Source organism: Panicum virgatum, chromosome 5K (assembly GCF_016808335.1).
Source record: "Panicum virgatum strain AP13 chromosome 5K, P.virgatum_v5, whole genome shotgun sequence".
NCBI lineage: Eukaryota > Viridiplantae > Streptophyta > Magnoliopsida > Poales > Poaceae > Panicum > Panicum virgatum.
In genome coordinates, this window is record NC_053140.1 from 3,128,399 (window position 1) to 3,150,270 (window position 21,872).

Consider the following 21,872-nt stretch of genomic DNA (forward strand, 5'->3'; position numbering starts at 1 on the left):
GGAGCCGCACAATTTATAGACGCCCAGCCGTCCCGGTGCAGCTCGGGGTTGGGTTCATGTCTATCGCCCGGGTCGGGTTCTTCTCTTGGACGTGTCACGGGCCCGTGATTTTGTACAACGATCACGAATGTTAGTTAGGGCTTGTACGGCGTGCACACTCGCACTTGTACCATCCGTACGGACATGCAGGTGAGTACCGTCTGACGGCCAGGTCTTTACGTGGCCGTGTCATGGGTACAGGTTGCATGTACACGACGACGAACTTGAACTTGTAGCAGGCAGCACAGTACTGCTTCTCTGGGCCCAAGGGTACGCCTGCAATGTTTGTGCGCTATCGTGACGTGTTGTTTGCAGCACAGTACTTGCAGGCGCTCGCAGCAGAGGCAGCACAGGCCCCGCTCGAATCGGATCGGCGACACCCACACCACACACGCAGCCCCGGCGGCGACAGCGCGCGCCCCTGGCTTGGCCTGTTCCGGCGGCAAGATGGACAGGCCCGGCCAGGGCGGACCTACCCCCCTCTCCCCGCGCGCAGCGAGCCCGCCCGTCCTTGTCGTCGCTGCCCGCCGGGGGTAGCCAGGTCCCGCGCGCGCCGCTGTCATCGCCACGTCGGCGAGCTCGACCCGATCGCAACCCGGTGATGTGATCGATCGATCCATCGGTGGATCGACCCAACCCAATCGCTGATTAACCAGGACCTGCCCGGAGCGGCTTCCGGCGATAATAATGCGGCGATTGGGCCAGCCAACCGGCTCGGTAGGTTGCCGGAAGGGATCATTGATTGGCGGCAGGGCACGATCGAGAGCGCCCGTCCGCGGCGGCATTTACGCCCCCACCCCCGTCCCTCTTCGTCGCCGGCGGCTGGCGGCGAGGTGGCCGTAGCCTGTGGAGCGCCGCCGGGGCTTGCTCGAAGCGGCCTCTACGGCGCGTCGCCGGCGATGGGAATGGGAAAGCTACAGTACAGGTGTGCGTGCCCACCTGTGGCCGTGGGCCGTGGCCTCCTATACGTGTCGCTGGCGGCTGCGCTGCGCTGGTGGTGCCCGGGCGGCGGCGCCGTATCCGTACGGGGAGGCTGGACCATGGCATGGCGCGCCGTTACGCTGGCGGCACTGTCAGACGAGCAGCGCTGCGAGCTCTGCTGGTCCACTGTCCTGTCTGCAACCGTTCCAGTACTACTGGCACTGGCACTGGCACTGGCACTGGCACTGGCAGTAACGTGCTCGATTCACGAGTCATGACAGGCCAGGGCGGCCTTGGGTTGCTGCCCGCCGCTGACATCCCCAAAGCAACCAGCCAACCACGCATGACCTCACCGGACACCGGCGCCGTACACACGCTGGCGGCTGGCGTTCATTGTTCATTCACTGTGAAGTAAAAACAGCAGCCACCCTCGCAAAGTTGTAAGCCTTGCAAAGTTGCCACCAGGCCCTTGGAAAGTTGCAAGCCTTGCCAAACGGTATCACCGCCTGCGGGCAAGCGTGCCAAGGCGCGTGCAGCGACCGTCATTTTCGAACGGGAGCGTCGCAACTGAAAATTTGAAGTTCCGCGACGTTTACAGGGGCGGCCCGGGCGACGTTTTCGCGATCCCTGCAGACGCTGGCGACGGCGCTGCTTGGTTGCCCTTCCCTTTCCGCACAGGCGGGGGATCGGCGACGCGCACGGGCTCGCGCCCATACGGGACGCTTCAAATCAAGCCCTTGTTTAGTTGTTGACCTGACAGTGCAGAGACCACTGTAGTGTACTGGGATCTGTCCGTGCGACGTGGAGGTGACAGGGACGCCCTCGAGGTACAGCAAGTGGCCAGTCCTCTACTCCTAGGCCCTAGCTCGTTGCGACGTCTCCGTCTAATAATCAAACTCTGAAAATAACAGCAGCAGCAAGCAGCGACCACATGTACATGCTGGTTTATTAGACCACAAGGCCAGCGAAACCCCCTATATCCAGGATCCAGCCACCCGCCGATCAATCAGTCTTCACGAGAAATTCGTCCACACGCACTGAGATCGTTCCAAACAGGATTTATTAGGAGAAGCTGCAGGTTTTTTGTAGCATAATCTACCTCATTGGGCAGTTTGAGGGTGGCATAAGTGCATAGCCGAGCGCTGCGCTGCAAGGAGATCGCATCGGCGTCAGGGCGGCACGGCCGCTGATGAGACGCGAATCGCCCTTGATGATTGACAGCCAAGTCGACGAGCAAACAAAACGTCAGGCTGCTAGCTGCTAGCTGGTCGATCGATGTATATAGGCACAGGCACGCCGCACGCCTCCGCTGCTGCATGCCCATCTCTGTTGCAAATCTGTCATCCTGGCTGCACAATTGATTTTTTTAATGAGGAACCTGGCTGCAGAATTACAGATGCGCTAAGATCTTTTTAGATCTTGTTTAGATGTAAAATTCAAAATTCCGAAACTATCGTTCGGCACATGCATGAAGTATTAAATCTAGATAAAATAAAAAACTAATTGCATAGTTTTCTTGTAAATTACGAGACAAATCTAATGAGCCTAATTAGGCCGTGATTAGATAATAAATTACTACAGTAAAGCTACAGTAACCATATTCTAATGCCAAATTAATTATTCTTAATACATTCGCCTCGTAGTTTACAGATGAGTTCTATAATTAGTTTTATGATTAGTCTATGTTTAATACTTCAAATGTGCAAAGATTTCATTTCCAAAACTTTGCACGATGCATCTAAACAAGGCATTAATATTATTTAAGATGAATTATTTTCTAATAATCTCTGTTTCCCTTTCCCTCTCGCTCGATCGACGATCTTGATCCAGAGCATGCCGGTCTCGTTCGGTTAATCCCCTCCACACTCTACAAGCTAAGGGAATTGGGAGACATTGGAAGAGATTGAGGGAGATTTTAACTTGTCAGAGATTTATTCCTTTCCAACCTCTCAAATCCTTTTCAATCCCCTTCAAACCAATCAAACCCTAATGGTATGGGCTAGCTCATTCATCGTTGTTTGCGGAAGCTTGCTGATCACGCGCAATAAATCAATACATAGATAGATACTCCATCCATTTCAAATTATAGGTTATTTTACTTTTTTGACATCAAGTTTGACCTCTTGTCTTATTCAAAAAATTTGTGCAAATATAGTCAAATTTAAATCATTTTTAAAACACTTGTATTCATAAAGCAAGGCACAACAAAAAAATAATATTTTATATAAATTTTTAAATAAGACGAGTAGTAAAATTTGAGATTGAAAAAATTAAACTACCTATAGTTTGGAACGGAGGGAGCAGATCCTTGCTTGTGTCTGGAATCGGTGGTGGAGATGGCGTGCGCTGCTTGGCTGGCCTACTTGCTTGGGAGCGGCTAATGAATACTCCCTCTGATCGTCCTCGCCTCTAGAAAAATAATTTTGATTAATTTTATATTAAATAATATTAATATTTATGATAATAATTAATATCATTAGATAGATTTTTAAATCTAGTTTTTAACAAATTTATTTGGAGATACAAATATTGGACGTATTTTTTATAAATCTAGTCAAATTTGTGGTACGAAAACTCAAAATAGTGTTTACTAAGGCTAGTCTTAATGGGAGTTTGATGGAGGATTTCATGAGATTAAATATCATCAATTTTCCTAACATGACAAAGAGAGAAGGATGGAGTTTCATAAGATGTGAGGAGAGTTTCATCACCATAAAACTCATCTGGCATAGTTACTTAGTTATCAATCTAGATAGTTATATTTATGAGACTTCCACTGAAACTGGCCTAAGTAATAAAGTGAGTACCAATCTGGTTGTTGTTGGTCGCTAGTTGTGGCCGTCGTATGGACATGGACATCAGCCACTCGTGCTAGGAAACCCTAGTGGCTGGTGGCAGGATGCGCAGCTGAGGCGGCACGCACTGTGGAGGATTCAAGCTGCTGCTGTGCCCTGCTCCAAGCCCTCCTCCAAAGGCAGCTTGTCTTTTTGTGTGGGCCGTCCGCAGCCCAAGGTCCTCTTAGTCGATGGATCCAGTGGTTATTGGGCTAGGCCCGTGGACATGACTTTTAATTGGTAGTTTTTGAAATAATTAAATAACTTTCAAACCATTGCTCAAATGAAAACGTTCCTGAAACAAAAGTTGTAGATCTCGAAAAACTGAACAAAGTTGGTATTCAAAAGTTTTTCATTTGACCTCCGAAACAGTACGAAAATCACAACGGACATCATTTTCCGGTCGAAATCACCGAAATTTCGGTCGGAATTCACCGAAATTTCGTTTTTTGAATTTGAATTCTCTTTCCGTTCGGAATTAGCGAAATTCGGCGAAATTTCGTTTCCGGGAGTTGGCGGGATTCAATAGAAAAACGAAAAGGTGAACCCTGATTGCAAGTCCCTCGTGAGTCGTGAGCCGCCACCGCCGCCGTGGCCGTGGCCACTGGCACCCCTCCCTCCTCCTGGGATAGGATAGAAAGGAAGGAAGACGGAGACGAGGACCGTACGTACGCGCCGCTTTCGGATCCGTTCCTCCCCCTTTCTCCTTCCTCCCTTTTTCTGGAGCCCAATCCCAAAACTAACAACACAAACGTGGAGAGAAGACTGCGCGAGATCTGAAGCCGTCTGCATTATTGGAGAGCTTTCCAGCCGTGGCAATGGCGGAGCTTTGAGCTTTCGCACGCCCATGGCTTTCCCGCGCGCGCCCTTTTCAGTTTCCCGGGCGGGGCCGCCTCCTTCTTGGCGCTGCGTGCGTGGTCTGTGGCGTCGCGTAACCTGTTCGCTCTTCCCCACTGGCACTGTCCCCAGCCGGCCGGCGGCCCCCATCTCCGGTGTCCGGTCCGCGGCGTGGACCATGGCCGGCGGGCCGGCTGATCCAGCGAGATGGCTGCAGGGCGCGCACCACGTTCGGTTTGGTTCCCGCGTCGTCCACTTTGCCCATGATGAGAGGTTACGGCCGGAACGTACGGTCGTTACGTCCACACAAAATATCTGAATATGCCTACTATATTAGACTCTCTCTCTCCTAACAATCAATCAAGCCTTTTGCTCTGTTACGTCCAGTCCGTTTGGCCTCTGCACTGTAGCTTCGCACATGGACAGGAGGCGTCGTCGGTTCGTCGCCGGCGGCCCGGCCGGCGCCTGCGGGCCCTTGGTGCTCGGTGCGGTGACGTTGTCGGTGGCCATGGCGTGCCCGGTGCTGAGGGTCCCAGCTCAGTGTTCTAGTGGCCGGTGTTGCATTCATCACCGACCGTCCCACTCTACTTCCTTGTGCTGTCACTCCCACCCTGCTGATATTATTACCACAATACCACTGTTGTATTGTGATGATCCTTTCTTCAGTCTGTCAGCAATTTCCCACTGCAGTATTGTGATCATCCTTTCTTCAAAAGTAGAGAAACCTGTTCAGAGCCAAGCAACAGAAATCCTGCACGCACAGGACGATAGGTTCAGAAATACTAGATCAAAGAACACAGCATGCACAGCAGCATAGGTGATGGTTTCAATGCATGGAAATGGTTTTCCCTCAAAAGCAAGACAGCGACCAAAGTGCCACTAGAATACTCGCACATACTACAAAACGAGAGTGCAAAGATAGTCATTTGGCCATGCCGGTTACAATTTTATTACCAAAGAGGAAATCAAAGCTCGCGGCTGTATTGGACGGGCCTGACTGCACTTGCACAGCCACGCTAGCGTATCAGCCTCCTTTCTCGATCACCTCTGCTTGATCAACCAAAGTTATCCTTTTAAAACCAAAGTTGATTCAGAAAGGAAGTCGATGATAGCTTTGATTAATCAGGCATGAACACGTTAATTGCTGGTTGGTTGTTAACGTTTCCAGCAGCACCTTCGACTTGTGTGGTAACAGGTTCAGTTGCTGACCTGCCTAACACGATCACATTGCTACAGTAGCTAGCTAGCTGCTCCGGCATTCTTAGCAGTGAAGCTACCTGTTTGAGCATGCGCTTAGGCTGCACACGTGCCCCACCATGGACATTTCTTTCTCCAGAAAAGATGACAAATTCACAGGCCACTGCTTGCTTGGAGTTTTCCATGGAATGGCAAGCGTGGAAGGCTGTGCGAGTCCAAGGGAAACGGCGGCTCTCTGCGCTGTTTCATGGCGGGACTTTTGGAAAGGGGTGCAGATGATGGTGGCTTACAGTTTGACGATCCGGGCCTTTCAATAATTGCAGGAGGACTCTCTGGCTAGTACACGGTCGCAGTTTCTTACCAAAGCTTGTGTGACTGTGACTAACCATCTGATAAAGTATGAGAGGGAAGGCCTTAATTAGCAAAGATGTCAACTAGTAGTACATAACTGTGATCTCAAAAACGGGAGAGAGAGAAAAAAAATCTGAATTTCAAGTCCACTATAGCTAGCCATCCCTGATATCGATTCAGCCGTTCAGGGATGATCATTTTCTTTGCGGGTAGGGATGATCATCATTTGACTAATCCTTTCTTCTCCTTTTCTTTTCTTTTTTTCAATAAAAAACATCAAGAGCTTTATTTCCTTTTTCATTTGATCATTACATTTTTATATAGAAGTTCTATTTATATGTGTGCTTTCTTTCAGTCAATCAAAAGAAAAATGGATTTTGGTGTATCTATTGTGTACCATCAAGCAGTACTATACCGCACTAGCTATACCCGATCAAAAAATTTAAAAAGAATGAAAAAAAAGAGCGCATCGAGGAAAGAAAAGCAAATGAGCCTGGTTTTAGAGAGGGCCCAAAGTGCCTAAAGTCCTAAACTAGGGTTGCTTTTGTTTGTGTCTTTGATGGAGCTGCTTTTTTTTTTCTCTCTACTTCCCACCATGATGAGGGGACACATGTTGGGGAGCACCAGCCCACTTGCCCACCAGGCCTGCTAACCCCCCACGTAATCGCATATAATTTCGTCACTAGTATCTTCCTAATCTTCTTTGCGTCACACCCAAAACTGAATTGGCACTTGCATTGACAGAAAATGGATCATAGAAGATGAACTTATGGTTTGTTTATTATTAGACACATGAACTCAAACAAGAACCCACATATGTTTACTATTAGTAGCACACACATTAACTTGATTAGGCTGGAGCTGATATTTGCATTGGTGCATCAGCAGGTATGTACTAAGAGAGGCTAGTCTTTTAATGAGCATCCTGTTGCTTTTGCGTCCATGAAAATGCTATTCTTCAGACATTTGATATTGAAGCCTGACATGATTATTAACAGGTTCCAAAAGGCACTCACGAACCATGCATGCATTGCTTAGCATCCACTCCAAACAGTGGGCTCCCTAAATTAGCCGGAAAAGTCGGCAATGAATCCCCTGAACCCCAACAAGAAAATGGGGCAGGGAAAAAGGGGGCAGAAGAAAACAGCAGAAGCAGAGTGCTAGTCCCCCTTGCTCATCGAGCTCCGAGCCCATGAGTGCCAGCTTTGCCCAAAGCCGTAGCTGTATGCAACTATTCCCTCCATTCCAAATTATAAGTCATTTCAATGAATTTTAGAGAGTCAAAAAATTTCAAGTTTGATCAAATTTATATGACAAGATAATAATATTTATGATACCAATTAAGTATCATTAGATTCTTTGTTAGCTATATTTTCATAGTGCACCTATTTGATGTCATAAATCTTTATATTTCTCTCTATAGTTTTGGTCAAACTTTGAGATTGTTTGATGTTTGACTCTCCAAAATTCTTGGAATGACTTATAATTTGAAACGAAGGGAGTATATTACAAGCAAAAGGGAAGAAGTGAAGAACAACTGCCAAAACATATAGATATTCTTCACTTCCATGCCACGGAATTTATAGCTATCTTTTTTTCTTCCTTTCTGCAGACCAGGAACGATGAATAGTGTTTTGCTTTTCTCTGCCGACAGGAAATGCAAATGAAAAGGTTTGCATGTTGAAGCAATGCGTGTTGTATAGTTCCTCTCTGAATCAAAGGTTTGCATGTGTGTTGCGGGGAAGCTACACGTGAAACCGGATTCTGCAGAACGCCATGCCGCCTCGGGAAACAGGGCTCTCTCTCTCTCTCTCTCTCTCTCTCTCTCTCTCTCTCTCTCTCTCTCTCTCTCTCTCTCTCTCTCTCTCTCTCTCAGCAGAACCAAATGAAGTTTCTTTTTTTTTTGCCATGTACATGGCTCATATTCTTTTCCCTCCTCATCTCAATTCCTTTTCCTGCTGAATTTCCTCACAGAATTGAAGTATTTAAACATTCTCTCGCAGAAAAGTATTTAAACATTCCCTTTAATAAACATGCACATACACATGCATGGAAACTTCCGTATTCAGGTGCGTGTACGACACAATACTTTGATTACTTTTCTACGACCCTAATAAAGCTGGATCCTATCGGCTTGTACACATGTTCACCACAATAGTTTACTCCAAGCAAGCTACATACGGCACGCCGGTGTTGTTAACCAGCTTGCAGGTACTTTTTTTTTAGATTCAGCTTGCAGGTACTTTGTCCATGCATGCAGCAACCGTAGCAGGCATGCATGCCCTTTCCTGAGTCCTGACTATCCTATATTTTTTTTGAAAAAAATGACTATCCTAAATTTCTTTATATAGTTCTTTCTGCCTTTGTTTTTTTAAAGATATACTTCTTTCTGCCTTTGGGAAATAATAAAAATTCTCTGGAGGCATTGGGCATGCTGGCATGTGTATGACCTAAATAAACTGAGGCCCCGTTTGGTTCATCTATGCTATGAACAGTAACTCACAGAATCTTTTATGCATAGAGGCTTAAACGAAGCCTATTTGCAAAACTTTTTCAAAGATGGGTGCAACTTTGCGTGACGAATCTAATGCGTCAAAAAAAAATCCGTGATTGACTGCAGTAATACTACAGTACTATCCTCGAATCGTGCAGTCAAAGATCTCATTAGATTCGTCTCGCGAAGTAGCACAAGATTGTGGAGTTAGTTTTGCAAACTGGCTTTATTTAATATCCCTAATTGTTGATCAAAATTTGTACTAGGTGTGCTATGGACCAAACCAGGACCTGAAGTGTAATGGCGTATCCCGGTGGTAATTTCGCGGCGTACGAAAGCGCCTTTTCCTTTCAGCTGGGTGCTGCTCCGAGCTGGCCAGGCGAAGCCGGCACGCTGGTGGCTGCTGCGTGCTTTAGGTCTGTTGGCTCAGCCGCCTTTACTCGCTGGATTAATTTTTCCAACGCCTGTTCGACCAGTTGATCGACACTCGCTTGTGCATTGCGGCGGCGCTGCTGTTTAACCCAGTTCCTTTTCTATCAATCTTCATTCGCGGCAGTTCTTTTTTTCTTCTCTCTCCCTTTACATCCCCCAGAGAGCAGCAAGCTTGAACACATATCTCCGGCTGCCAATCTTCATACTGTTTTATTAATTTGGAGACTAGCTAGTCCCTTTGAAGATGAGGGCCGGGCCGGGCTTCCCTTGAGAAAAGAAGAGCTTGCATGACGAAGACGAGGGCAAATACGGAAACTGAAAGGCGCATGGAAGGCATTCGAGGCCTGGCGTCTGGGACGATGGAAGCAAGAATTTGGCAAAGAGCTCGTTGAATCATCGTAGCATTTCGCACGATCTGCAGTTTAAACCATGTTAATAAGTTCCCCTTAACCACAGGATCTCTGAAGGAGCATCTTCAGGATTCCTGGTCTAGATTTTTTTTCGCGACCGTGACTGAGCACGTTTTTCATTAAGAGAAGAATAAAACAAAGTACATCAAACGAGTTAGTTCCCTGGTCTGGATATAGGCAACGTATCTAGTGCAAACCAAGGACCTCGTGCAAACCCGTGCAAACCTACTAAACAAAGTTTCAAAAAATTCTGAAAAAAATCATGAATGTGCTTCTCAGATTACATCATCTATATATAAAATTTCATGGTCAAATTCGTCTTACTCTAGAAGTTACAAAAAAGACAAATTTTCTGACAACAATAATGGTTCAAATGCATCTCAAATTTGTCTTTTTTTTAACTTCTAGAGTAAGACGAATTTGACCATGAAATTTTATATATAGATGATGTAATCTGAGAAGCACATTCATGATTTTTTTCAGAATTTTTTGAAACTTTGTTTAGTAGGTTTGTACGGGTTTGCACGAGGTCCTTGGTTTGCACTAGATATGTTCCCCTGGATATAATATAATGTGTTGCCTAAACGTGTGGACTATGGACTGCCTACATGACAGAACCAGAGGAGCAAAGTTTTGCATAGCCACCACCACCTGCATCTCCAAAGATATTCAAGCATGCACGCAGGCGCACTCATGTTGCTGCAAAGAAGATGATGGGTCGAACTAGCAACTTGCAAAGGCTGATCACCCTCGGTGTAGCAGTAGAGTAGCAGTGCAGCAGCGCACACTACTATAGCTAGCACGACGAGTAGTATATACCTACCGTCGTCTTTGGAAGCTTCCTGGAAGGCGACTTTAATCCGCTAGCTAGTTAACCGTATCCTAGCCTCCGATCAGCGGCAGAGTAAAATGATTAAACATCCTTCTAACACTTTAATTTCCCTGTCACCTAAATAATTAGGATGAATGAACCAGCTAGCTAGCTGCCTTTCCAAGTATAATGCTGCAGAAAAAAAGCTAGCGCCTTTGGGTTGGACTTTGGAGAGAGGAAATACGCACGCTACCTGCGCCTCCGGCCGGCCACCGCCACTTTCTTAGCCGCGAAGAAGAAAGTGTCAGCCGGCCGGCCGGCGAATGGCGGCTCACCAGGCGGCGGCGGCGGCGCGCGGCGTAGCATGCTCCGGAACCACGCAGCCGCAGCTCTTGCTGCCTCTCCCCCTCCCCTGGCTTAAACGACGGCACGCCGCAGCTTGGTCCGTGCTGGTCACCGGCCCGCGGGCCCACATGGCAGTCGCCGGCTCGCCGCGCACCAATCCCCCCTCGTCGCTCATCAGCCTGTCATCACGCGGCTCGCGCTCCCTTCCCCTTTCCTTAATTCTTAAGTCCCGTCTGCCAGTGGGCCCCACTCCGCCCCACCACCACCACCGCGCCTGCTCCCCGCGCCTTTAAATAGCCCCCCGCCCTCCTCGTCCCATTCGTTCCATCCGCCGCCTAGCAGATCAACGCAGCATTCCTTCCTTCCTTCCACTACCACCCAGCAAAGCGAAAGCGAAAGCCAAGCCAAGCAAAGCAAAGCTCGGGTCACGTGAGGATCGGAGTCGGAGATTGCTAGCTAGCTATCTCGCTGACTCGTTCGTGAGCGATCCCGCCCGTTGCTGGCATTTCCCAGCCCGGCACCATATATGGATCTCGCCGTCGACCCCGACAAGCGGATCCAGTCGTCCGGCGGCGGCGGAGGCATGGAGCCCCCCGGGTTCGGAAAGCGCCTCATGAGCGTGCTCCGCGCCGTCTACCACATGCTGCGCCGGGGCCTCTGCCGCAAGCGCCTCATGATGGACCTGCACCTGCTGCTCGGCCGGGGCAAGCTCGCCGGCAAGGCGCTGCGCAACCTCGTCGCCGCCGCCAACCACCCGCACGGCGCCCACCACCACCACCGCCACCTCCTGGCCGCCCGCGCCGGCGCGGGAGCTCCAAACGGCGCCGCGGGGGCGGCGTCCTCCTCGGCCTCCGCCGCGGACCTGCCGTTCGCGCCCAACCCCAGCGACGTGGAGTTCAGCTGCGAGACCACGCCGTCCTACTCGTACGCGGGGCCGGTGCGCGCACTGTTCCCGTTCAGGATCCGTGGCCGCGGCCCCGCCCGGGGCTGCGACGGGCTCGACTTCGCCCAGGTGGCGCGCGCGCTCGAGATGATGAGCGCCGCGGAGGACGCCGCCGCCGCTGGGGCGGCAGGGGGCGCGGGCGGGGAGACGCCGCTGCCGGCGTCCGCGGCCGGGGCCACGCCGTCGCCCATGCTGGCGCTCAGCCTCGGGCGCAGCCCCGCCTGGGCCCGCCAGCTCCGCGTCACCGACTCGCCCTTCCCCCTCGAGCCGGAGGGCGTCGTCGACGAGCGCGCCAACTCCAACTTCGACGCCTTCATCAACAAGTTCTACGAGAACCTCCGCCTGCAGGCGGCCAACGCCACCCCCGACAACTGCGTGCGCCGCCGTGGCTAGCCCCACGCCGACGAGGGCGCGCGCGCTGGCTCGCTCCGAAACAAGCGGCCACACCACACCACACATAATAATGTCGACGACGACTGTTTCATCACTGTCATGTGGGTTTCGAGTTTTACCATCTGCATGTGTAATTTTTCATTCTCTCACTTTTTTTTTTACTTTCCTCGTCCGTGATAATCGATCTCGATATATAAGGTCGGTCGGTGAGGAGACGAGATAAACAAGGGCTAGCTAGCTAGCTTGTTGGTGCAGCTAATAAGCCCTGACCTCCTGTGTATCTGTCATGCACACTATCTATCTGCATATGAATATGAATATGATCAAGAATTCAAGATGAAATGGTGAATTTTGCACATTTCAGTGAACATATATACGTGTTACGTCTGAAATGGGTACATTTTATTTGTCACACCAGTTTCGCCGCTAGATAAATTAAACTTGATTTTGTGTTTCCCGGAAATTAAATGAACTAGTGGTTAGTTTGTTTATTCGATTCCAGCAACTGTTTATGTTGCTTATATGTCTTTTGCTTAATTTGTTGGCATGCATGTGTGTGTAGTACGGATCAGGACATGGATTCAGAAACCATCTGAGAGAGAAAGGGATAGGGACAAGAATATACACCCTTTTTTAGGAATAAAAAACTTGCAGGACAACGAGCCCTAAATATATGCTGCTTGATCATCATGAACACTTGTCCAATCAACTCGAACACTCATGTTTAATTTGTTGCATCTTAATTTGGCTAGTCAGATCATTGATCATCGTGAATCCTTTTGATGTCGCTCTGACCTCTTGAAACTTGAAAGGGATCGCACGCAGCGTTAGGTGCTAATTCGATCGCGTTGTTTACGTATATTATCCCTGACGTCTTCCCTGCTGTCGAAGTTTTAGGTGTGGTTCACGTATGCAACACACGTACGGTGGGTAAAATTAAACAAGTTTTGGGATCTAGCTAGGCTGCCAATTGCCATCGTGGAGATGTTATGTTCGAGTGGACACGTAAGGCAAAGGCTAAACAAGTTTTTCTAATAAGAGGCTAATCAAGTTTAAGCGTCATCTGTAACTAACTCGTGCCAGTTGCCGACACGTCACGGTCCAACACACGAAAACCACTACTGATTCATCGCCCGGTATCTACCTATATATATATATATATAGTATTTTTAAAACAAGTAAAGTTTTCACTTAAGTTTTTGGTTTGATCCGTCTTGTGTCGGTGGGCCTTAGTTCACCCCGTATGCCAGTCAGACCAGCCTTCTGTCCACGACTCGATCACATAAATCCCTACAACAACTTCACGTACGGGTAACTATACATATATCCTACAAATTAACTAGGAACAATTATATATATCCTACAAATAAACTCATATTTGCCTAGTAGATATATATAGACCGTGATGCGCTAGGAGAGACCCTGTTGCGGAATTTTTATACAGTACTCCCGCATTCCATGAAAAATATAAACAATCTTTATATTTGAAAAATGATCTACGAAAGAGTAATTCTAAAATTAGGCTGAATGTGAATTTATCCGGTCTGCATGTCTAAAAACGATTTTAACTTCATCGTCTGGCTGGTGGATTAGGATTTAGAGCGGCGACACGTAGATATGTCAAGACTGCCAGGTAGGCTTTCGCCGTGCGTGCGTGGTCGGGTCGCCATGATCGCTGCCATGATTGGTTGGTCCAGTTCCAGTAGAAGCGAGCGAGCAGACGGACACGCATGCAGACGGCAAGCGCCCTGACGCCGATGGGCAACCAACGAGCAAGAGAGGGTGGGAGGCGAGGCGATTACCTCCCACGCTAAGCAAGCGTGGTCGCCTTTCTGGGGACCCGGCACGAGGCAGCCGTCATGCCTGGCGACCTGCCCGCCCGCCCGCCCGCGCCTTTTGCCTTTTCCTCGCTGTGTACATGCGCAGTGCGCCTTGGGCCGTACATCGCCACTCGCCACCGCCATGTGTACGGCCGGCGGCTGTGGAGCGAGAGCACGAGCGCAAGGCTAGCTTAACCATTTTCCCCTGCTGCTACAAATCAGAGCAGGTGAAACAGGCGCTCGCCGGCGACAACGTCTCCGGAGCAGCCCTCCACACGGCCATACGCATATAGAGCGGGTCCCCAACCAAATCAATTGTTCAAACCATTTTGCCCTATAGTACAACTCGACAGCCAAAATGAACTATTAGCTGCTCAGCCAATCAGCTGCCAATTCCGACCGCCAACCCAAAGGGTGGAGACATTTTCCAGGAATGTACGAGTATACATGCTCTTGTCGTGATCAAAATCACATGGACTACTGTTCAAACACGGAAGCAGGTACACAGGTGCATCGGGCCCGTCATCACACACTCGCTAGCCTACACACTATTGAAACAAGTTTCTGGGAATGAATTTGCCCTAAAAGTCTGCAGTTGCAAGCCAGACCGGCCCAAGACCCACCCAAATACTGTCACAACTCGGTCTCACAATACAACACCCCCGGTACATGTGCATCAGTTACCAAAAAGGAAGTCCAACATGGTACACCATCATATAATTTGGAGGAATTCTCAAGACTCAAAACTAAATACAAAAAATTGATCCTGTATCGACTTATTGACCCAGTCCTTGGTTCTTGCATCACCATCACCATGCACAAAACACCATCACAGCTGGCTTGGTAATATCAGGCTTGTGGTAGGTGTCACCAACCTGTTGGAACAAGAAGCAAACCCATTACTCCCAGCAGAAACAAAACATTGAAAGATCTACCTTGAGAGAGAGAACTATATTATCAGATGCTAAACTAGCTACCCATCAGACCTTGTTAATTAACTGGATTATCAAATGCATAGACGAGAACCCAAATCTCCAAAACTTATCCTATTATCCCATTACAGACAAGCAAGAATTAGGAACCAAAGATGCATGAATCATACAAGACAAGATTAAAGCAACATATGGCCACCTCCATGCAGCCATACAAAGAGGTGACTGAACACACATGGTAAACTTGAGTAATCAGTACGCAAATCCATTTCACATTGTCTATGCACCAGATAGACTCCAATTGAATAAAAATATTTCTATCAACACAAAATGTCCAGAGCATGTATGAATATCAATTTCACATTGTCTACGCACCAGAGAGACTCCAATTCATTAAAAAAATTTACTACAAGCAGAAATTGTGTCAGGCACCATGAAAACACACTGTTTTTCCCCACTCCTTTTAGGTGTTTTAAGCAAATTAGAAACTCAGAAGTGATAGGCAGATCAGTATGTCATTCACTGACTTCACACAAGAAGTTCTGAACATTTTTCATACAAGCAGAACTAGGAATTATTTGAAGGTGTCTTTGCCCACGGCATCCAAAACCTAATCACCAGACTAAAAAGGATAACACAAAAAGCAAACATTCCTTGATGATTGAATAAAACCATACCTGTCAAGACTCAAGGCCATTTATCTCGATTGTGTAGCAGAGCAGAGGAGGCCCGAAGCATCCGCTCCAACCACTGAGAGCTCACATATGCTACACAGCTCACCTTCCACCGAGGGCACAAACCGAGATCCACAGTATGGACATGAAACATTCTTCTGTCCCTGGTATATGGGAACAAAGGTTGCCCCACACACCACAAATGGATTTCTGAAGTCATAGTTCAGCTGGCGCCCATCTTTCCTATCCCCACAGGCCTGCACAACCTGGCGAGCCTTCTTCGACTGGGCCTCATTAGGGCTGTTCTCCAGAAGCATCCGCGCAAAGTTCGCTGCAGTAGCATAGTTCCCACCCTTGAAACAAAGCCCCATAGTGCTAGTCAGGACAAGCCGCATGTGGACCTTCTGCAGCTTGCAGTTAGTGAAGTAGGCAGCCAGCTCCTGCTGCCTGATGGGGTCATCTTTCATCTCCTTCCTTTTCACTTCCATCTTAAGACCAAGGACATACTCCCTCACTATCACAATCAATTCCTTCACCTCATCCACTTCTCTCCGCGAGTCCACCACAAGGAGTGGGATCGTGTGCAGGATGCTCAGGAACTGCCTCAGTGCCTCTGGGAATTTACCCTCGGTTGTGGCTTTATATGCAGCCTTAAGCTTGTCATCCATCTGTGAGAAATTAAACACAAGTGCAGGTGGCCCCCTCACATTAGGACTAGCAGATTCACTCCACCCTTTCTCAACAGCAACAGATATAACTGGAGCACTTGTAAATGCACGCAGGAAGGTATGACTGCCCATGTGTGCATCAAGGAACAATGGCTTCAGAGGAGCAAAATTTTTTATTCCAAGCTGGCGGCTAAGCAGCCGCATCGCAGTGTCAAAGTTGCCAGCTGCAGCATGCTCCCCAGCAAGGGATGACTTCTGTGTCCAAATTTGGCTGACGGGCATACCTGGCGTTGGAGCCACAAACAAAGCGGAGCGGGCCGGACCAGCAGCTTTTGGTGTCTCTGTCTCTGGTGGCAATTCCAGATCTTCTAGGTCCCAGCCACCTTCCTCTTCATTTACCTCATCTTCCTCACTGTGGTCAACGACATCTCCATTTTCCACCACATTGTTCACATCAACAATCTCTAGGTCTTCATCACCCCAATCACCACCAGCATCATCATAATCTTCATCCTGATCTGCCCTCCCAGTAGCATCTAGCCCCGCATCAAAGATACCACGCATCACCCTCAGTAAAGGCCAGTCACTGCAAGACATAAGAGGAGCAGGAGGAATCAAAAGTGAGCTAGCTTTCCCATCTGGTAGAGAAGGGATATTCTCCCCCAACTCAGCAGCAAGCCTATCAGCGATTTCCGTGAGCCCATGAGTGGCAGCTGTTACATATGCAAGAGCTAACTGCCCTGTGTTCTCCAAGATTTCAACTCTCTTCCGCACATCCCCGAGATAAAGTGCATTGTGGAACTGGCCCATGAAATTGTTATTCTGGCCAGCTATCTTACACATAAAGCCCACCTTGTCCAAGTAACCAGTTATAAGATACAGAAAAGCAAGCCTGTCAAAATTCTTAGTCCGCTGGTATGCATACTCAACTATACCAACATTTCCCTGTCTCAGAGCCTCAATTCCCAACCTGTACCAGTGATCCTTGTCATCGAGTTCCTTTGCTGAAGCAACAGCAATCTGGATGTTTCCACTCTCAAGAGCCAGGTTAAATCTTGTCTTCTCATCTTTCACAAAGTGAAGGGCGACTTCTGGAAATCCCTTCTGTTGCAAATAAGAAATCACGGCCTGCCCGCACAGCTGCGAGTTCTTAATCATGCTCATGACATGGTCATAGCGCTTACGGAAAAGGGCAAGCTTGAAAATGTACTCAGAAGCATCAACTGTTACCAGCTTGTTCTTTCCATCACGATCTATGCAGAAGATGATGTTCCCAATAACTCTGGTTATGTAAATTGGGACATCAAGTGTTCTGATGATGCCACTGTCTCCATTAGGAAGGCAATACTTGATGTGGTTCAAAGTGGTGTATATGAATACACCATTTTCATCCCAGGCACCACTCTTCACACGTATGGTCTCATGAAGTGTGCAGCGGTGGACAAGCTTCTTGTTTGCAATGATAATGGCATGCTTGCTCAGCAGTGCAACAGACTCCATATCACTGGACCAAACTACATACTTAACAGTAGGTGCCTGGAGTTCGCCGAGAACAAGCCTCTGCTGCAGATCAAAGATTACCACCCTGTCTTCAGCTTTGCACAATATGTTGCCAGTCCCAGCGTAATAAATTGCATCTGTTGCAACAGGAAGAGGGGTTTTCTTCACAATCTCGTTCTTAAGGTTCTTAACCAAAACATTGTTGCTGCTCTTCTCCAGCACTGCAAACCGATTGCGGGCTATGAAAACTGCAGAACTGCCAGCTCCCTTCCTTGCCTCCTGCAAATAATCAGACCTGCCGGCAGAGTCCTTGGGCACAATGTATAGCTCGTATGAGCCTCCATCCACATCAGAACAGATCAAGATTGCGTTCTCAGTTGGACTATATGACAATGTTCTTGGAGACTGATTCAAGCTGACTGTTCCAGGCCTTCTGATCGGAGCTACCTGGACCTCTTTCTGTGTGGAGTATTCATAATACCGGAGGAACCGGTCCTTAACATAGAATACTGTATCACCACTCACACTGAAAGCAGGGCGTTCCCTCTCCAACTTAAAAACAATCATGCCACTGTCATGACCAGCAGCAAGAAGATTCATTTCAGGGTGCGCAGCAAGAATCCAGAAACGGTCATGCTCCCGCCTGAATGTCTGGATGCCAGTTCTCTTTGTGGCATCCCAGATGCGGATGCTTTTATCTTCCGAGTTGGAAACAATGATGTCCTGCTTCGCGTGGAACATGGCACATGACACATTGTTCATGTGGCCCCTGAGAGTATCAACCTCCCAAGCTTTTGTGTCTGTCCAAAAAAGCCAGTGTTAGTGAACAGAAAGACAATGCATGCACATCTCTATCTTTAAGGGTTAATTAAGATATGAATATTAACATGTTTCTTCAATTTATAGGATTCTCAGTGTCTAATGAAAAACATTCATAAATAGCAGAAGGGATTTGCAGCATTACCGTTCATTCTCCACAGTTTGACTTGGCGGTCATCAGCCCCAGAAACAATAAGTGGTAATGTGGGATGAAATGAGGCCCAGTTGACCCCTCGGTCATGGCCTTCCAAGACATACTTGACAACTGCATCAATTCCTCCGAATAGATCAGTATTCATTTGGGTGAGGCGCATAATGTCATCTGCTGGTGAGACTGATTTCTTCCTGAGTGCCCCAATATCCCATACCCGCACAGTTTGGTCCAAAGACGCTGACACCACAAGGTCCTCCTCGGGATGGAAGGAGGCACACATGACGTAGTGATTATGACCTGTGAGCACGGCGACGCAGGTGCGTGACTGCCAGTTCCAGATCCGGATTGTCTGGTCGTCACTAGCACTGACAATCCAAGGATACTCGGCATGGAACTGCACGGTGCGAATGTAGTCGAGGTGGCCGTGTAGTGTGAATAGGCAGCGGTGGGTTTTGTAGTTCCACACCTTGATTTTGTAATCATCACCTGTTGTAATGCATTGCAAGCTCAGAAGCATTCACCATTCATTAAGAAGGAAAGCGCAAATTAACAAGCATGCGAAGTGAAGCTGACAGGGATGAATACTGGTGGAGTAGTTGTTAACAAGAATATGCTACCTAGGATGAGTTTAGTGTTTACTCTGACAGCAAATGATATCCAACTTTGAGCGGCCGATTCCTATGGTACACGTTATTTCACAAGCATTCAACAAAATACAGAGTTCATAAAAAAACGTGCTAATGAGAATGTATTGCGACATTATGCATTCTACTTCAAGTTTCAAAAGATTATTGGATCCACTGAGAGCACTAAGGAAATTGTTTATCAAACAGGTCAACTAAAGCACAGATGATATACAAGGACCAGATCTCGTACCAAGCTATATTTTTCTTAACCACCGCGCTTGTCACTGAACGGGATCTAATCGAACAGAAATTGTAAGCTGCAAGTCTAGTCCAAGTGCCCACGAGTACACAATCGCCGGATCGCACAAACATCTAAGCCATGTACGGCCCCAACCAGAGGAAGGGAGGGAGATAGAATGGGGCTAGACACTCGCAGCACCGCAACAATGCAGCCGCCCATGACGAATCGCGCACCAGGCGGGCGAGGCGAATAGGGATCTAGCGGGTTACCTCCGGAGACGAAGAGCGGCTGGGTGGCGTGGAAGTGGACTCCGCGGACGGGCCCGTCGTGCTCGTCGAAGCGGTCGAGGAGGGTGCCCATGCGGTAGTCCCACATCTGGATCACCCCGCTGTGGAGGCTCGCCAGGATCCATGGCCGCCGCGGGTGGAAGGCCAGGCCCTTGACCCGGTTGCTCTTGGTCTCGAACTTGGTGAGCATCCTCCTTGCTCCCCCGGAGACGATCAGTCAGCAGGGGAGTCGGAGGAGAAGAGAGGAGGACTAGAGGAGGATCTTCCCCTCGGAGGTGGCGGGTGGATCTGCGTGGGGGGCGGGCGGGCGAGGCGGAAGAAGAGGAGGGGGGAGGAAGGGAGAGAGATCTGGGAACGCTTTCCTTCGCAGTTCGCTTTAGTTAGTTGGTCGGCCGATCGGGCTCGCCTAAAGCTTGGGCCTTGACGCAAGCTTGGACTGAGGCCCGACTAGGCCCATGCACGAATTTGACGTGACACGTGCAACACTGCTCCAGGCCCCTTATTTTGCAAAGGGAAATTTGTCTGTGTCACACTCTGAAAATGATGATTTGTGCGCTGCACATCGAACTTCTTGATTTAGTCTGCAGCACATTCTGAATTTGTGTTTTTGTGCACTGCACATTAGCCCCTTAAACAAATCTTTTACAGCTTGAGAGATGAGAGAAGGCAGGGTAAAAAGACCAAAATACCCTATAGAGCCTTATCTCCTCACCCTATCCATTCGCCGCAGCCTCCCCCCGCGCCCCCCGGACCCGCGACGGCGGCGCCCCACCGCGCGCGCGTCCGCTGCCCCTCCGTCTGCCCACGTGACGGTGGCGCCCCGCCGCGAGCGCTTCCGCCGCCCCTCGGCGCGTGCGGCCGCCGCCCCTCCGTCCGCACCCGCGACGGCGACGCCCCTCCCTCCCCTTCCGCCCCGCCCCGCGGCCGCCCGCCGCCGGCCGTGCCCCGCCATGGCCCCTCGACGGATCTCCCTTTCCATCCTTCCTCCCTCGGCCGTGCTCCGGCGGCGCGCCCGCCGCCACGGCTCCCACGATCCCGGCGGCCGCTGCCGCTGCCGCGGCCGGCACCATGAACGGCGGCGCCACTGACGCCGCCGGCGTGGCTGACAAGAAGAACTTGTTCGTGGGCGTGGGCGACCTCCCGGGCTTCCCCGCCGTCGGCGGCGGGTACGGCGACGGATTCGGCAACAACGGTGGGGGCGTCTTCAGCGGCGTCACGGGCCCGCTCGCGCGGCGTCGGGGGCGTCGGCCCGCTCGGCGGGGTCGGTGGCTTCGGGCCCCTGGGCGGCGGCGGCATCCCGTTCGGCGGCTTCGGCGGCGGCGGCGGCGCCCCGGCGTTCGGAGGCTACGGCGGAGGCGCAGGTGGGGGTGCTGGGGGCGTCACGCCTTGAGAGCTGCTGCACGAGCCATGGCGACGCCGGGTCGTGCGGGGCCGGATGCGCCCCCGGAGGGTGCCTGGCGTTCGCCGGGTCGTGCGGGGCCGGATGCGCCCTCGGAGTCTGTAAAAAGGTTTGGGCTTGCTGTTTGACTCTGTGTGGCATGCTCGAGTCAGGGTTTTTTTATCCGACCATTTGGACCGAACCGCCGGCGCCCGGTTCCGGCTAACCGGTCCGGTTTGACCGGTTACCGGTAAAAACCGATCAAACTCAAATTTGAATTCAAAACCCGTAGTTATACCGGTTTCGAACGGCTAACCGGCCGGTTAGACCGGTTTACCGGTCCGGTTTGACCAGTTACCGGTCGGTTTGACTAGTAACCGGTCGGTTTGACTGGTAACACGCTAAATTTAATTTTTTTTCTTTTTTTGTTTAAATTCAAATATCCGCAAAGTATACTAAATGAATGTTTGTATAACATGTTTTAGCCTAAATGAACCCTCCAATCCTTTTTTTACTACTTTTACATTGTATTTGTATATTTTTGTATGCATGTTTTTTTTGTTTAACTTCAAATGCTCGCAAAGTATACTAAATGAACGAATATTTGAAAAAATTTGACATCATTAAATTCGTCGCAACTTGAAGTATTTTTAAGGTTTTTTTGGGATTTTTCCATTTTTTAGAATTCAAATTTAAAATTTGAATTTGGGCCGGTTTAAAACCGGCCGGAACCGGAACCGGTCCGGGCCGGTTAGACCGGTAACCG

At 49.4% G+C, this 21,872-nt stretch overlaps 2 protein-coding genes and 1 pseudogene across 2 annotated transcripts; 2 read left to right on the forward strand and 1 right to left on the reverse strand.

Annotated features, from left to right (window-relative positions):
* Positions 1–11,007: 11,007 nt before the first annotated feature.
* On the forward strand, positions 11,008–12,363 carry LOC120705687. The gene has a single exon (XM_039990166.1). The coding sequence runs from the start codon at positions 11,198–11,200 to the stop codon at positions 12,005–12,007; it is 810 nt and encodes a 269-aa protein (XP_039846100.1). The 5' UTR covers positions 11,008–11,197; the 3' UTR covers positions 12,008–12,363.
* A 1,887-nt stretch (positions 12,364–14,250) lies between these two features.
* LOC120705688 (coatomer subunit alpha-3-like) lies at positions 14,251–20,110 on the reverse strand. Its single transcript, XM_039990167.1, has 4 exons — positions 19,711–20,110; positions 18,566–19,060; positions 15,437–18,401; positions 14,251–14,702 (listed from the first exon to the last, which is right to left on the reverse strand). Exons 1-3 carry the CDS (start codon positions 19,916–19,918, stop codon positions 15,457–15,459), a joined length of 3,648 nt encoding a protein of 1,215 aa, XP_039846101.1. The 5' UTR covers positions 19,919–20,110; the 3' UTR covers positions 14,251–14,702; positions 15,437–15,456.
* A 612-nt stretch (positions 20,111–20,722) lies between these two features.
* On the forward strand, positions 20,723–21,240 carry LOC120710425 (annotated as a pseudogene).
* Positions 21,241–21,872: the final 632 nt, after the last annotated feature.

Bases quoted from the DNA above. Each gene is read 5' to 3' on its own strand.
- LOC120705687 (XM_039990166.1), top strand. From the start codon at position 11,198: ATGGATCTCGCCGTCGACCCCGACAAGCGGATCCAGTCGTCCGGCGGC.
- LOC120705688 (XM_039990167.1), bottom strand. From the start codon at position 19,918: ATGCTCACCAAGTTCGAGACCAAGAGCAACCGGGTCAAGGGCCTGGCC. The intron at 19,061-19,710 runs GTAACCCGCTAG...GCATTACAACAG, and splicing joins GCCGCTCTTCGTCTCCGGAG to GTGATGATTACAAAATCAAG. The intron at 18,402-18,565 runs GTAATGCTGCAA...TTTTTTGGACAG, and splicing joins CAAACTGTGGAGAATGAACG to ACACAAAAGCTTGGGAGGTT.